Source organism: Astyanax mexicanus, chromosome 19 (assembly GCF_023375975.1).
Source record: "Astyanax mexicanus isolate ESR-SI-001 chromosome 19, AstMex3_surface, whole genome shotgun sequence".
NCBI classification, from domain to species: domain Eukaryota; kingdom Metazoa; phylum Chordata; class Actinopteri; order Characiformes; family Acestrorhamphidae; genus Astyanax; species Astyanax mexicanus.
In genome coordinates this window covers 3,329,681-3,346,585 of record NC_064426.1, presented here as the reverse complement: position 1 = coordinate 3,346,585, position 16,905 = coordinate 3,329,681, and the positions used below count along the sequence as shown (strand labels likewise).

General features: G+C 38.6%; 1 protein-coding gene across 3 annotated transcripts; it reads left to right on the top strand.

Moving 5' to 3' along the window:
• The first annotated feature begins 981 nt into the window (after positions 1 to 981).
• topaz1 (testis and ovary specific TOPAZ 1) lies at positions 982 to 16,721 on the top strand. Of its 3 annotated transcripts, none has more exons than XM_022676202.2 (19): positions 992 to 2,066; positions 3,282 to 5,580; positions 6,311 to 6,366; positions 6,754 to 6,827; positions 7,437 to 7,548; positions 8,278 to 8,330; positions 8,422 to 8,508; positions 8,605 to 8,668; positions 9,720 to 9,871; positions 10,681 to 10,773; positions 10,980 to 11,095; positions 11,596 to 11,662; positions 11,836 to 12,007; positions 12,687 to 12,787; positions 12,994 to 13,159; positions 13,695 to 13,847; positions 14,345 to 14,548; positions 14,636 to 14,813; positions 15,808 to 16,721. In XM_022676202.2, exons 1-19 carry the CDS (start codon positions 1,448 to 1,450, stop codon positions 16,016 to 16,018), a joined length of 4,977 nt encoding a protein of 1,658 aa, XP_022531923.2. In that variant the 5' UTR covers positions 992 to 1,447; the 3' UTR covers positions 16,019 to 16,721. The 3 variants fall into 3 exon arrangements, with proteins under 3 accessions (XP_022531932.2, XP_022531923.2, XP_007245654.4); XM_007245592.4 differs by having other exon boundaries at positions 999 to 2,066; positions 3,798 to 5,580; XM_022676211.2 differs by lacking the exon at positions 15,808 to 16,721 and having other exon boundaries at positions 982 to 2,066; positions 14,458 to 14,548; positions 14,636 to 14,763.
• Positions 16,722 to 16,905: the final 184 nt, after the last annotated feature.

Here is a 16,905-nt window from a genome sequence, read left to right as displayed (position 1 = left end):
TATACTGAATGGAAAAAAATTAAGTTTTATAACGAATTTTCTATTTTCAATTTAAGCTTGATACAGTCAGAAAATTGGTGTTGATTTTGAAAAAGTGAATCATTGTTGATATGGCAACGTTGTTTCAACGTCGGATGTTGCACTTTTAATGAACCGTGGCTCACATTCGGGATGCTAAAAATTTAACGGAAGTGAAAAAAATATTTATGTCATGATAAAAAATAATAATAATAACTTATAGAGAGTAGAGAATATTCTTTTTTGATTTTGTTAATTGTGAGATGCAGAAAAAAAATATGAAAAAAACATTTTTCTATATTACACCAAATGGTAAAAGGTAAATAATATAAGTTTTACAGTCAGTTTGCTAAGACATATAAATTGTCAGATAATAAACGTTACACTGACCCTATAAACTAGGTTTAGTGTAAGAAAATATTGTTTAAAAAAACAACATAATCATAATAGTAATAATTTATTTTTACTATATGTTTTAGTATAATGTATTAATTTATTAAGTAATTAATAGAATTACTTAAAATGTTACGAAAATCCTCTGAGATACAGCTCTGGAAAAAAAATAAGAGTTTTACCAAACTATAAAACCTCTGGAATATAATCATGAGGAAGATGGATGATCACAATCCATCAAACCACCAAACTGAACTGCTTGATTTTTTTTGCACCAGTAGTAAAGCAGCATAAAGTTATCCAAAAGCAGTGTGTAAGACTGGTGGAGGAGAACATGATGCCAAGATGCATGAAGACTGTGATTAAAAACCAGGGTTATTCCACCAAATATTGATTTCTGAACTCTTAAAATTTTATGAATATGAACTTGTTTGAACTTGTTGTCTTTGCATTATTTGAGGTCTGAAAGCACTGCATTTTTGTTATTTAAGCCATTTCTCATTTTCTGCAAATAAATGCTCTAAATTACAATATTTGGGGGAGGGGAAATTGGGAGAACTGTTGTCCACAGTTTATAGAATAAAACAACAATGTTGATTTTACTTAAATATATAGCTATAAATAGAAAATCATAAAAAAACTGACTCAGAAACTGAAGTGGTCTCGTATTTTAAGGATAGACGGTCTTCATATGGGAAATATGGGCGTTAACTTTATCTGAGCAGCTGTACGTCAGTTAGCTTAGCAAGCGGTAGCTAACGGTTGTCGGTTCCCCGGGCGAACGCGTATTTACACGGGTTTTGCTGCTAGGTCACATTTAATACCGTAAAGTAGTGGTTTAACACCTATAAATATTCGTAAAATCGTTTGAAGCGGTGAGTAGGTAGCTTAGCTAGCGTTAGGCTAGCTAGTTTAGCTAGTTAGCTTTGCTAAGCTAACTAGTTATGTTAGCGTTAGTTAGGTAGTTAGTTGGCTAGTTAACTTAGCCAGGTTAGCTAGGTTAACCTAACGCGCTTTTATAGGCTTTAGCGAAGCGATGCTGCCCTCAAACTCATCAAACCGGATTAAACTGAACCGAAACGCGTTTAGACTTGAAAGCGGTTCAGCTCCGAAACGGCGGCGGGCTGTGGGCGAACCCCGCGACCCCCTCCTGGGCACGGATCCAGCGTTAACCGGCTGCGGCCCCCGAGCGTCATCGCCCCCCAATGCGCGGGAGCCGGTCAGAGAGCCTCCGGGAGACACCAGCGGCGGAACCGGAGAGGGTGCTCTGGATCCGTTCCGCTGCGGCGTTACTAACGACACAAACAACAACGATACCGTGTCGGAAAATCCAACGCAGCCACAGCCGATTAGTTGCCATTTGAGTTTCGCCTTGCGTTTCTCCGACGCAAAAAACGCAACGCGAAAGCCCAGCACCGGGCCAGGGACCGTGGCCTGCTACGTTAACGGTAAGGTGTGTGTGGAGTCCTCTCTGAGGTTTGGACCGGCGGAACCCAGCGGACTTGACCGCACACCTGAAGGGGAGCAGCGGGTGGTATCACCGGTGCGCCGCGGGAGGGGAACGTCGCGGTGCACCCGCAGCTCCGGGGATAAACCGACCCCGGATACCCAAATAAAGCCGCCGTGGACTCGAGCCAGCACGGCTGAAGCTTCAAGTAAGAGCCGGTTAAGGCACCACGTGGTGGTAGTTGTTGTGGTTTTGTGTTTTCTGCACAAATGTTTGCAAAAGTCAGAGACCCTCCCTCCTTTGTTCATATAAAATAATTCAGAACAACCAGATCGTGAATTGGTTAGTTGTAACGTTAATAGGTTTCAGGTTTTCTGTTTTTGCAGATTTTTACTTGCTTTTGCTATTTTTCCAAAATTCCACAGCTGGCATTTCAGCGTTGAATCAACCCAGCTTGCACACAACTGATCTTTAACGTTGAAATGTGGTTAAACTAATGTCTAGTGTTGTTTTAACGTTGAAACACCCTTTAATGATAAATAGTTGTGCAAACGGTAAAATTTTAACGTTGCATTAACATAATGCCCTTAAACTTTAACATTAAACCTTAAGCATTTTACATTTTGTCACCATACAATTTGTGAAAGTGTTTTCCTTCCATTAGCAGTAATTGCTTTTTAATTTGGCACCAATTCTTCAAAATACCTGTTCTATTTGTTTTACTGTTGTGTTTTTGAGTTTAAATGTTGAATCAGAATCAGGAAGTGGTGGGTAACATTCTTAAGTTTATTGTTAACACTGTTAACCATAAGAGTTTCTAGTTTTTGAGCTATAATTTATTAAAAGTAGAACGTATGACGTTGAAACAATGTTTCCATGTCAATGTTGATTCATTTTTCAAAATCAACACCAATTTTAACGTTTAACCATAACATCAACATTCCCAGCTGGCATTTCAGTGTTGAATCAATGCTAATGTTATGGTTGAGTTTGTGTAAAAATAAAAATATTTTTTGTTAGGATTTTTATATAAGAATGTGGCTTTTCTATGGTCAGAAGTATGCAGAATAGAAAACATTAGGCTTTAAATGAATGTTTTGGTTACTATAGGATTTACTTTGTCCCACAAAATCACACACTATATGAAGGAATCAGTCTGCATTTGCAATTAAGCCAGTATACAAGATAAAACTGTTAACTGCCCAGCGCTGCTATCTTCATTGGAAATCTTATTTATACTTTGATGTGCTTTAATATTTTTCTGCACCCCAAAGTTGAGCCATGTCAGATTTGCTGTGTGACTGAAAGACATTCATTAAAGGTAGTTGTGAAGGAACCTAGATGAGGGCATTGGCTGCATCTATGAAATTGGCTATTTACTTTTGCCTTTTGTCTTCTTCCCTATTATCTGTTCTTATTCCAGATTTGAATAAGAAATCTAAAGGGAAGAAATGCTTCGATTTAGTCACAAGATTTGGTTCAGGGAGACACGTCAAACGATCTGTGAGAAACCCATGCTGTGCTTTGTGTGGCGATGTAAAATACACAGCTCCTGTTCATAACAACCCAGCTGGTTTACGTAAACCAAGGCTGCGGTTCCCTGGCCTGCCACGAAGGCGCGAGGTGGCCAAGGTTCGTCCTGCAGCAGCACAAGCTAAGCAGAAAGGCACTCTTATTTTCTGGTTCAAAGAGTATCCCAGGGTGAACCTGTGTGACATTGCCCGGGTGTTTGACGTGACTTCACATGACTTTTCATGTGTTTTGCCGGTGGTGATGCACCAAAATTGGGACCAAAAAAGAGACCACAAAAGTGTGCCATGCTTAAAAACAGAATTGCGGTCCCTGATGCAACATTATTCCAGCGATGATAGCAAGTGGATTGGCAGCCAAATCTCAAAGGTGTGTGCCCCAACCAATCGCTGTCCTTCTCTCTCGTCAGGTGAACGAGATTCAGGAACTACTGAAGACCAGTCTGTTTTGAACACAGCGTTGGTTCATGATGATGATTGTCCTGAGACTTCGGAAAATCCTGTTTCTAAGATGTTCGACCATAAAAGAATGAGGCTGACTTCATTTGAAAGAACTCCATGTCTTCCCATCGGCTGTGGGGATGTATTGCATCCTGACAAGACTAATGCAAACTTTGTAGAAGGATCGGCCATGGCTTCTGTGTGTCAGGAAGAAACGATGGCTCCGGTGCCCAGGCTACCTCCTTTGGTACCAGAGTGTGTGACAGCTTGCAATGGCTTTGGTTCTCCCCAATCTTACCATCTTACCTGCAAGCCTTCAGTTGACCATAAGAACTCTACGGTTGGAGAGTCTGATGCGCTTCACAGTCGTCTGAATGAGAACGGTATGATTGAGGATTCAGATGAGGAAGTGTGTTCTCCTCATTCATTCTCATGCCAGAGAACTCAAGCTTACCTAACTTGGACTCGCTTCTCCTGTGCCCGCACTTGCAGGTCTTGGCCATTTCCCAGACGTGGTCCTCCTGCTGAAATGAAGTCAGCTGTCCGGACTGGCCCTCGTTGGATAACAACCTCAAGAACCGCAGATTCCACAGACCAAACAGTCAGTGATGTACAACCTGGTCTCCAACCCAAAATGACCCATGACTGTATCACTGGGAAAAATGTGAGATACAGTCCTGTCAGGATTCAAGGGTCAAGTAATGAGCAAAGGCTGAACAAGATGGAGACAATTCCAGAGGAGGTTCAGGAGGCTCCAGCAGAGCCAAGAGAACATCAGAAAGAAACAGGCAAAGCTGCTTCATCTGATCATAGTATGAAAAAAGATGGAACCATTGGAAAGAATATGAGAGATTGTCTTTTCAAGATGCTTGGGTCAAGTATTAAAGGCCTAGTGGATCAGAAAGAACAAGGACAGACATCCTCCACACAGTTGAACAAGATGGAGACAGATGGAGATTCTGAGCAGAAGTTGCTCCCTTTGGCCAAGTTTCTTGAGGGAACTGAAAATGTTGAAAGGCTCGAAACTTTTCAAGCTCTGGAAAGTATTAAAGACTGTGGTTTAAAACAAAGAACTCAGCAAACCTCACCCTCGGACCTCAGTAGGCTACATCCTAGAGAAGACTCGTGTACCACCTCCACCTCTTCCTCACCCTCCAAGATGGTATGTTCCTCAGTGGAACCCCAGGCCAGTTCCTTGGTTCCAATAAAGAAACACGGCTCTATTTCTCCTGTAGAGAACACAACTGATCCACTGTACCTCCTAAGTGCATTAAATCCAGTCAGTTCCCCATCAAAGTCCAACAGCAAACAAAGCGAAGATGAAACTTCTTCCCCATCCTCGTCTCCTGCATCCTCCTCTTTGTCTTCCTCTGGTGAGGACAACTCCACCAGTAACTGCTCTCCTGTACAAAGTTCTGAGGAATCTGAGGTTGATGCAGAATGTTCATCGCTACAAGATGAGCTGTGTGAGAGCGGAAGGACTAACTCAAGCCCGTCCCCCTCTCGCTCGCCAGAGTTCTCTATAGAGGCTGCTGATGACATGGATGTTTTACGAGCCTATGAGGAGGATGCGATCATACTCGATGTGATTCAAGATGACCCAGATCTCTTTGGCGTTGTGGAAACAGCTGAAAGACTCACACAAACTCAAGGCCAAGTCGCCTTAAAAAAAGGATATACGGTGTCCTTGCAACCTGAGAAGACCAGTGCGATCGGGAATCGAAACAGGATAGTATGGAGTGAGCCAGAAAGGTGGGTTTGTCTGTTACCAAGAGCATGATAATATTGTAAAATTTAAATTTTGATTTTGTATTTTGTTCTCTGGAAGAGTACAGTGTTTAGATAGTGTGGTGCTACTAGGGCTGGGTGATATGGTTAAAACTATTATATCATGATACACAGTATTTCTGGCAATATTAATACTTTGAGTACAGTGATGTTTCTTTCCCAAATTACTGCAATTCCTCCAATTTATCTGGACTAATTAAATACACAGAGGGCCAGTGTTCTTTAACAGCTGATGATGTATCAATATACTTTAAAAACTGTATTGTTAATAAGATAGTAAAATGTATGTAGGCACTCATCTTCTAAATTTAGCTTTTTAGAGAGTCAAAACAGAACATTATAATCACTTCCTTGTTTTACACTCACTGTAAAATAGGCACCGAATGTAGAAACAAGGAAGATCTCCTTATTGAACAGGGCTGGGTATCGTTTAAATATGTCTTTTAATACGCTTTCCTTAATTGTAAAAAAAAAAAAAAAAAAATACAAAGGGCAATATATATATATATATTTTTTTTTTTTTCACACAATGTTTATGAGTTTAAATGTAAATAAAAGAATCAGCATTAGATTGGCAAAATTTAATTATACATTTATATTAGTATTTTAAGTCACTTAAACATTAAAAAGGCAACAAAAGACAAAAACAGAGCAAATATTTCTTAATCTGCAATATTTTTAATTTCTCACACAGTCCCAGGAAACTGACTGCTGATTGCAGGATGGGGAATTCGTTTGATTTTCACACAGGTGAGTTTTTTTTTTTTTAATCTAAAAAGTGTGAATAGCTGAATAGAAGGTAATATCATTTTTATTTTAAAATTACGTGCATATGGATCGATGTATGGTTGTATATATTTTTGTTTTTGTTAGGAAGAAAAAAGTTAAGTAGAGTACTTTTTGAGCAATTCCAAAGAAGCACCTATTTTTTGTTCTATAAGTAACTGTTTTTGTAAAAGAAATGTGATGGTAAAGAGTTTTTTAATAATTTAAAGGTTCTTCCCAGTCGCTCTTTTTTTTTTTTATCTTATGAAACCCAAACTGGGTCTTATACTCTGTATTTGTAGCAGTTTAATTTGTAAGGTAGTAGGTACATAAGTTGAATATATTTGCACATATATATTTGTTTTTACACAGTGGACATTAGTGAACCATCTCAGGGCTCCGTGACTCAACTCGGCAGGAGCTGGCTCCCACTGAAGTCAGAGCAGGTGAGTGGAGATTACAGTACCTTATTTAATGTCCTCTAATGCAGGGTTCTTCAACCTGTGGTGTAGAGCTGGTCGGTACTGTAAAAAAAAAAAGTATCTTAATATTCTTCAAATATATAAGCGACTCTCCCTTAAGATTACGATTTTTATGTCTTTCATAACTTAATTTATTTATTTGTAAGCAGACAACACCATTAAAAGTAATGTGTAACTATTGCTTCCTTTACATTTAATTACTTATTTTTTAATGAACAGTAAAAAAGAAATATGATATGGCACACCCATAACTGAGATTATAAAAAATACAAGAATTTTATCAGATTTGTAACAGAAGTCAATGATCCAGAATGTCATGATACTAATAATAATGCACTTCAAATATCTCCATATATCCAGGATTAAAGTAAAATAAATGATACTGGACAGATATTATCTATCTCAAGTAGATATATAATGGGAAATGATAAAAGTGTTTTTCTTTAGCTAAAAACAGCAAAAAAGTCGAACCCTGTGATAATTAGGGGTGGGTGATATTGCACGATGTTTAAGGGTATAATTTTGTTCATGTTATTTAAAAATATTGGCGATATTATTGTGTTCTTTTTCCAGACTTATACAGATTACAACAATAACCTGGGGGAGAGATATTCAGATATGAATGCTGACAACGTGCTGAACAGCACTGGATCCTCACGGCTGGTGATTGATTCAGGCAACAGTGGTATGTCTGCAGATTTTTTTTTGGTGTCATCTTACATACTGTATTTTTCACTCTATAGGGTAAACATCTATTTTCTCTGCTATTCACCATATTCACCATATGCTGTGTCACCATATTTTCCTTCTAATTCAGCAGGTCTTAAATAAGTTAAGTAAAGCTAAGCTAAGTTAAGTAAACAAAACTGTAATCCTGAAAAAAAAAAAACTTTTAAAGTCAAACAGTAAACTTAGATTTCCAGATTTCCTCTAAGAGTAGCCAAGGTTAGCAGCAGGCTACAGGCCGAGATACTCAGGTAATGCTAATGCTGCTCCAGCAGTGCTAGCTGGTGTTATCAGCAGGCCACAGGCTGAAAATACTCTGAACGGCAAAAGAAGCTAGCGCTTATCGTGGTCAGCGGCTAATACTGCTCTATTCTCGAGTCACTGTGCTGCAAAACTACTATTTTTGGAAAAGTAAAAGTATTTTAAGTGTGCCTTATAGTTGGGGTAAAATGCAGTACCTACATTTTTCCTAGAAAAATCACTATATTTATGGGTAGCTTTCGTCAATTGTGTCGCTATCTTTCCGTGATTTCTCATAACCCTCCGTTTTGAAGTGTAGCTTTACAAAATCTTAATTTGAAACCATGTAAAACCTTTCCCCCATCCCAACAAGACTAAATACACACCCTACCCCTAGAGTGTGAACACTCAGAACAGTGAGTGTAATTCTCTAATTCTTTCTGTGCAGTGCGTTCCACAGCTGGTTCAGGCTTCAGTGCTCCGAGATCTTCATCAGTCCAAGTAAGTAATTCGTCTTCAGAATGTTTTGTGATCTCAAATCTACTTGAAACAGAAGGAACTAATGGTCTCTCTCTCTCTTTTCTCTTCTCAGTACTGTTATTATTACTTCAGTGAACATTACACTTGCAGGAAAAACTTCTGCCGGTACCTTCATTCTGCCAAGGCTGAAGACGAAAAGGTGGGGAAGTGAGGGTGCAGTAGCGCAGAGGGTGGTTTAGACTGAGTACATGATGGTGATTAATCTCATGAGGGAATCTGTGTGTTTTTACTCCAGTTTTGTATGGACACTGTGCTGAAGTTCTGCCGTGCTGGAAACCCTGTTGTTCTACAGCGAGCTGGTAAGACACACCCAGAGTCTTGTAAACGTGTTTGTTTAGAGTTCAGTTTCTATTGACAGTGTTTTTTTTTTTTACTCTATTGGAATACTCTTTTGATTTTCCATAGTAACCTCTGGCTGCTCGTTCTGTTTTATGAACATATGAAAACAAAAGTGTAATCAAAAGCTCAAAATTATGACTTTCGATACAATACCTGCCTAAATATCTCGATACCGATACTGAAACCAAGGCAAACCTAAAAGATCAGAAAATAATGAAAGAATAGAACATTTTATATTAATAAAAAAACAACATAAAAAAAACGTGATTAACAATGTGATGTGATATTTCTTATTTAAAACATAATACATTTAGGAAGTTTAATTGATAGTTAACTTTGTGTGTGAGCTGTAAGCTGTCTGAGAGGAGAGCCCGTTCTAACCAGACATTTTCTGAAAAAATAGAAAAAAAAATCCAGTTTATGTCAAAGTTTATGTTCAGTGTTTGGATTCACTAGATCGCTGAAAAGCAGAGAAAAACGTAAAATAAGGCATTAAAAAGCTGGTAGACATTTAAACTTTAAAACCTACACGATGACGAGCCGACTCATTGAATGATTCAGAACACAATTTGAGTGCGAATTCGGAAAAAACATTATATTATATTATAATTATGTAATTATTGTTATTATAAACAAAATATTGTTTATAAGCCCATGCTTTGATATGAGGCTCTGAGCTGGTATAACCATTAACACAGCTACGGGGAACTTAGAGACGACACAGAGCTCTCCTCAGACACTGGATAATACTTCAGTACGTGAGTTTGTACTGAAATTTTGAGAAATTAAGTCTCATCGACAGAGCGAAGGTATTAAGAAACTGAAGGATTCCTTTCAAGGTCTTTCTAACGATACCCAAGGGTTATGTTGGTGTGTTAAGACTTCTTGAGTTATTTCACCTGGTGCCGATTGGGTTAAAGTAAAAAGTGTATTGTATGAACAATGGTTTTTAATGACTGAAGCATTTTCGTGCTCATATGCAGTAAATCAGTCCTGTCTCTCTGTCTGCAGTGGCAGTGCTGGTTGAATACTACATGACCAATTCTCCTGGTGTGAGTTACAATCAGAGCATCGTGAACTCTCTGCTGTCCTGCCTGCTGAACCTGGCTCTGATAGGAAAAATGCAGTCCGTCATCAACACTCTTCTCACCCATAAGAAAACCGTAAGATGAACGATTTATGATGTGTTGTTTTATTTATGGTCATTAGCGGCATGGTCTTCTGTGCTTTTAATGCTAGTGGTGTGAAAATAAGTAACTGCTGCAGAGTGAGCTTTGTGCATTAATTTTTTTATATTGCGGGTGTAAGAAATCATGGATATATTGATGTATCGTCATTGATTAAAAAATACAGTTAATTTTTAATGAATAGTGTAAATATAAAGATTGGTGTCAGAAAGTGGCTCAGTTAGAGTTGTGTCTGAGCCCTGCCACTAGTTGGCAGTGTTGTAATCTTTTTCTCAGTGTTTACAGTATCACAATTTGTTACGTGGGACGAACCTCTAGGGTTCCTCAGTCTAGTGCTGTCGGGCGGCATCTACTAGTGCTAGCGCTGCAGTTTGTGGCTAATGCTAATGCTGCTGCACCCAGCCTTAGTGGAAATATGGAAATCTAAGCTTACTGTAAATAAACAGAAGCACTTTACTGACCAAAATAAACGTTTTTTTTTCAGGAGAAATACAGTTTTGTTTGCTTAGGTGCTTCACCCAGATTCCCCATTAGAAGGGAACATGGCGACACCCTTGCTCACTTTGATGTAGCATCCTTACTAGTGTTGCTTAATTAATTCGCCTTATAATTTGGTGCATTTTATAGTCCGAAAATATGGTAATTATTCACAAAACAGCTTTATTTTAGCACAGCTAATTCTTTAATTATATATCAGCAATTATTAACAAAAAAACTCAGTATGCCTGTAAATGTTCAGCTTTGTAACAAAATCTAAAATTGTTCACCTCTTTCTCTCCCTCCAGCCTCCTCCTGACCTCATTATGGCACTTTATGAACGTGTGAGGGAACGAGGACTGCTCAAAACTGTACCTGAGCTCATCCTCCTCACGTCAAAGGTGAATCTTTCATCAAGCAAAATGTCATCACTAATCTAAGTCCCGACTTTTATTATTTTAATCTTAAGCAGATATTTGTTTGTTCTGTTGTTCCATTCATGTGTGTATCTTTCTTATATCCAGAGTTATACCCAACATGGGTATAATGGCTAAGCCATTCTTTCAGCATGTGTGAAGGTTTGTGCTCTAATGGTGTGTGTCTGTAGATCATAGATGCAGGGTGTGTGTTCACGGTTAACCAGTGTGAGATGATGCAGTCTCAGCTTCAGATGCTGCAGGTGCCCGGACAACAGATGGAGATATTCCAAGCTGTCAAATGCAGGTAAGTCTCGTCTACTTGCATATTTCTTGCTCCCTCTGGTGTGCTCTTGTTGCCATTAAGCATTTCTTTGTTCTGTTATTTGTTTGTTGTTTGTTGTTTGTTTGTACTGAGCGGGTCAACCCGAGTAGGATGGGTTCCTCGGACTGAGTCTTGGTTCCTTCCAAGGTTTCTTCCTCTTAAAGGGAGTTTTTTTTTGCCACTGTGTCACCATAAAATTGGCATCTCTGTGGTGCTGCTCATAAGAGGCGTGGACCTGTTTTTCCTGTAAAGCGGCTTTGTGACAACCTTTGTTGTAAAAAGCGCTATATAAATAAAATTGAATTGAATTGAATTAAGAGAGCTGCTGCAATAAGGAACTTTTTTAAATTAATTGTTTAAAAAAAACTGAAAGCAATATTGCTTTTTTATAACCAGTCCATATGTTTGTTTCATGTATGTGTATGTGTATGTTTCACAAAATGAGTTGGTGTATCTGTAGATGTCTATGTCTGTGTCTGCAGAGCTCTGGCCACGAACCCGCAGACTGCTGAAGTGTCGGTGCTGGCTCAGGCTGTGGTCCAAGTAGAGGTGATGTTTAAGATGTATTTCTGTCATTCTTTATCTTTCATTAACAGGGTGAGTGTTGAAGTATTAACGGTTTACATACGTTTTTTAAAGTTCTGAAGCAGCAGTGGCAATTAAAAGTGTTCAGTTTTTGTTCAGTAATAACTGTGTGTGTGTGTGTGTGTGTGTGTGTATAGATGTATAAGGAGCAGGAGAACTGGTCTGAACTGGCGAGAGTATTCTGCAGGGTGTGTAACGGTCATTACAGTGCAGGAGAGGTAACACGGTTCTGCTGCTGCATCACTGTCGTACTGATGACAGAATCTAAAGACAAACTGACTCTGCCCTTCGAACCGTTCGCTGAGTCCAGTACGTATGTGTATATACACACACACACACACACATATATACTGCATATAAACATATAGATTGGACATATTCGTTTATCATTATTTATATATATATAAGAAAATAAGAGAGCACTTAAAAATAATGAGTTTCTTTTATTTTACCAAATTAAAATCCTCTGGAATAAAATCAAGAGGAAGATGGATGATCACAAGCCATCAAAACACCAAACTGAACTGCTTGACTTTTTGCACCAGGAGTAAAGCAGCATAAAGTTATCCAAAAGCAGTGTGTAAGACTGGTGGAGGAGAACATGATGCCAAGATGCATGAAAATAAATCTGTGTTATAAATACAGGGTTATTGCAACAAATATTGATTTCTGAACTCTTAAAACTTTATGAATATGAACTTTTTTTTTCTTTGCATTATTTGAGGTCTGAAAGCTCTGCATCTTTTTTGTTATTTCAGCCATTTCTCATTTTCTGTAAATAAATGCTCTAAATGACTAAAATATTTTTATTTGGAATTTGGGAGAAATGTTGTCTGTAGTTTATAGAATAAAAAAAATTGTGCATTTTCTCAAACATAAACCTATAAATAGCAAAATAAGAGAAATTAATTCAGTATCTCTCTATATATTTTTTATGTATCATTTATATATTTATTTCACGTTGTGTCTGTGTTTGTGGGCTTTTCAGTATGTGAGAAGGAGCCGCCTGGTGGACTGGTCAGAAGCTTTCTGGGACGGGTGGGAGTCTCACTAATGTTTAAATATTACAGAATCCTCGACTGGGCCAAGGTGTGTTCACATTAATCAATTTGTTGCTTTTTGCCCAATCAGTGCTATAAATTGCATTCTCCCATAAAATATGACTGTTTGATTCGTAACACTCGTATTGTAAAACGTTACAATAATTAATATTCTGAAAAATTCAGTGTAGCTTTTAAACAGGTGTACGTGTTATATATTATATGCATATCTTTTTGATTTGTGTCTGCATGAAGGGAATGAAGGTGGTGCTTGCAATGTCCCGACTGCACGTGGAGTTCTCCACCCTTAAAGGGCTTTTCAGCAGTGAGGAGTGGATGTCTCGTTGTAAGCTCATCACCACAGCCACAGAACTCTTCCTCAACAGCGGGAGCATCGAGGGAGCGCTGAACGTGCTGCGAGGTGACATTCTGCAGATTTATCTATGTAGAAATACATGTATGCACAGAACCAGTGAAGAGTTTGGGTGCACCTTAAATTTAGTGGGGTTTTTTTTATTATTATTTAAAAAAGTCATCCAAATTATTATCAAAAATGTGAAATGATTTAGTTAACAAAAAAAAGCTTTTTATATTTTTATATAAAACCAGAATATTTTTATATTTTACATTCTTCAAAGTAGCACCTCTTGCTTAGATGACAATCTTACACATCTTGGCTGGTTTTTCCTCAGTCACAGTTGGCCTTGCTCTCTGGGTGGGTACAGTAGATGGCAGGTGATGTGGATCAGCACAAGGCTGCGTCTGTGAGCTGATGTATCAGAACCGAGTCACTGCACTTTCCTCCGAGTGCGCTGTGATGCTACTCGGTAATGCTGCATCAGCAGCAGTTCGAAAAGAGGCGGAGTCTGACTTCACGTGTGTCAAGGGCTAGTCTTTACCCTCTTTTTTCTAATGTGTGTGTGTGTGTGTGTGTGTGTGTGTGTGTGTGTGTTTAGCTGACGAATGGTTTGTGAGTTCGAGCGTCTGGCCTTGTGAGGCAGGAGATGTGGAGAACCGGAAGAAGGTTTTGACTCAACTAGCTGGGAAAACGTCATACAGAGACACACTGGAAGTCCTCAGCAATCTTCCTGGACTCAGCAAGCCACTCGGTGAGCCATGAAACACAAACAGTTCACTCTGTCCTGTAGGTCATTTTAGACCATACTGCCAAAAGTATTCGCTCACCCATCACCACACCTCCAAACTTCATGTAGCTTCAGAATAGATCAACAACAGTAGAGTGTAGAGAGACTTATGGGATAAAGAGTTTCCATGGCCGAGTAGCTCAAATCCATCCATGCCTCACAATCCCCAAACGCAGCAAAGCAGGCCAGCGGATACTTCTGGCTGTGTAGTGTATATTTTCATATCATGAACGGCTGTATGTGTGCATTTTTTGATAGAATGTTCTTTCTTTAAAGCAGCGTTATATCAGAATGAATATGTTCTCCCTACTAGTTAGGTAGTGCAAGCACACTTTAACAACCTGAGTTCAGTTATATATGGATGGAAATATAGTGTAACCCCTCTACACATCTTAATATTATAGTGTTGAATTTACTCTGGGTATTTTATGTTGGTGTGTATTTGTTTGTGCACTGGTCAGATGGTGTTCAGGTGGGTGAGTACTGCAGTGTTTTTAACACTCACCTACGGAAGTGTGTGATGAACCAGGTTTTGCCAGTTGCTGCGGACACTCTTGAATTCATGTTAACACAGGGAATCCCCCCGGACACTACGCAGCTTCAAAACGTCATCCACAAACTGGGCAAGCAGAACAACTGGAACCGGGCCAGGGCTCTGTTTAAGCGTGAGTTTCTCAGATAGTCACTCTGTGTGTGTTTGCATTTTCTCTGTAAGAATGTGTTATTTTATTTCTTTACTCTCGTCTCTGTAGGAGCTCGTTCTGCAGGTCATTACAGTGAGGTGGGGTGCGGGACAGATTCTTTGGCCTTGCCGTGTTGCCTTAATGAGATTGAGATGACTCTGGCCTTTGAGATGTTCATTACTGGTGTTGGAGCTACCTTTCAAAATTTCAGCGATCCTTCCCAGCCTCTGCTCATCACACTCAAACGGTGAGTTTTCTACACTTTTGTTATTTTAAAAAAAAATATATATATATATGTATATATATATATATATATATATATATATATATATATATATATATATATACATATATATATATATATACATATATACATATATAGACTACAAATTAACACATTAATGAAAAAATAGGCTCAAGGGTTTGCAATATGGATGTTATAAAAGCTCCTTAAGGTATAATATAGAGTATAAATGAGTGAAAGGCAAGTAGTGTGTACTAAAGAAGAGTACATTTTGGAGTTAACACAAAAAATTAATATATAAAATAAACATTTTCTTTAAAAGGCATTAGGTTTAAGGATAAATAAATGTGCAAATATAGACATTATTGTCCATATGAATGTTTGTTTAAAAAGAATATTTATTTTGCATTATAGATCATTATGTTAAAAACTTTGCTTCTTTTTGCAGCAAGTCAGATTGGTTGTCATTTAGTCAAGCAGCAGCAGTACCGTATTGTACGGATTATAAGGCGCACTCTAAATTAACATCTGTTTTCATGCATTATTTTCATGCACTGCATTATAAGGCGCTTTTTAAGTGTTGCACCGTAATCTACACAGATTTCTCTCCTGAAAACTGTTTATTTGGGTGAGTAACGTTGCTCTTCGGTTTATTAACAGTAATTATCAGCTAGCGGTTTGTCCTACATAGCTTGTTTTAACACAATAAACACAGGCTACAGTCCAATATACTCACCTCTGAACTGCTATAGTGCTAGGGCTGCGGTTAGCGGCTAATGCTAATACTGCTCCAGCCTTAGTGCTGGAGAAACTTCACTGAAAACGCACCCTCATAACTTTGTACTTTAGTGGAGTGGCATTACTGCTACTTAATACCTGACTGGTAAAGTTCATACATTATTATAAGATGCACTGACTATTTTGGTGCGGGGAAATGAAAGGATTTTAATTCATTAAATATTGTTTAACATGGGAGTAAGTGATGTTTCTCCTGCAGGACCTCTAGTGGTGAGGCGGTGATGGAGAGTCGGTATTTAGCCACCGGCTGCTGCATGCTCTCCGCTGCAAAGATCCCCAACCCCAAACTGAGCATTCGCTACATGGCTGTAAATCAGGACCAGGAGCAGATCTTCCACCTGGACCGTGGATCTGCTGCCAAGTGGCTCTCTCACAACTACACCTGGGCACAGGAGATGTGGGCAAGCTAACATGAGCTAGACCCTGACCAAGAACAGAAGTTTGTTCATTAGAAGCTACCTCTTCAAAGAATGGCCGGATTTGAGCGTTTCTTCATCTTTGTTTTACGCGTAATTGAAAGGAATCTCACAGCTTGCAGTTAAGATGTTTCTAGACAGTAATAGACCATAATACAAAAATTATCATTCCATCAAAATGACTGTTTAGACAGTTTACACTGTTTACACTTATCTGTTCCAAATTGTACTGTTCTTTTCTACAGTAGACTCTACATGACGTCCTCAGCACTTATTAAGATTACATATCTACACCAATAATAAAGTCCAATCTGAAACACTACATACACACATGGACACATGGAAGTTAAGGTGGAAATTTAGCCCCAGTGTTTTATTTTTACCAGGGACCAAAATTGCATGTTTTTCTATTAACATGTTTAACGGGCTTTTCCTCCTTAAGTGTAATTAGTTGTTTTCTTCTTTGCTGTACATTTTAACTTCCTTTAAAAGATTGATTTGTCTTTGCTCTTTGTTTAAAAACGTTAATGTGTCAGATGCACAACATCTAAAAAATATAAAATGCATCACGGATCTAAGACAACTCTGATGATCATCATGCTTTGCATGTTTTTAGACCGTATGCAGTTTGAGTTTGTTCAGTTCTCAGATTTCTGTACATGTTTCAAAATAAATAAATAAATGATAAAGAGCAAAATCATTCGTCTTTTTAAATTATTTATTTATTTATTTAATTCTGTAGTGTGTGTGTGTGTGTGTGTGTGTGTGTAAACTCCCGATTGAGAGGAGAAGAGGAGGATGAGGCTAAGAGGGGCGTGGCTTCTGGGGGCGTGGCTGGGCTGGGGCTGAGATAGGGGGCGGTGGGAGGAGCTGTAGTTGGG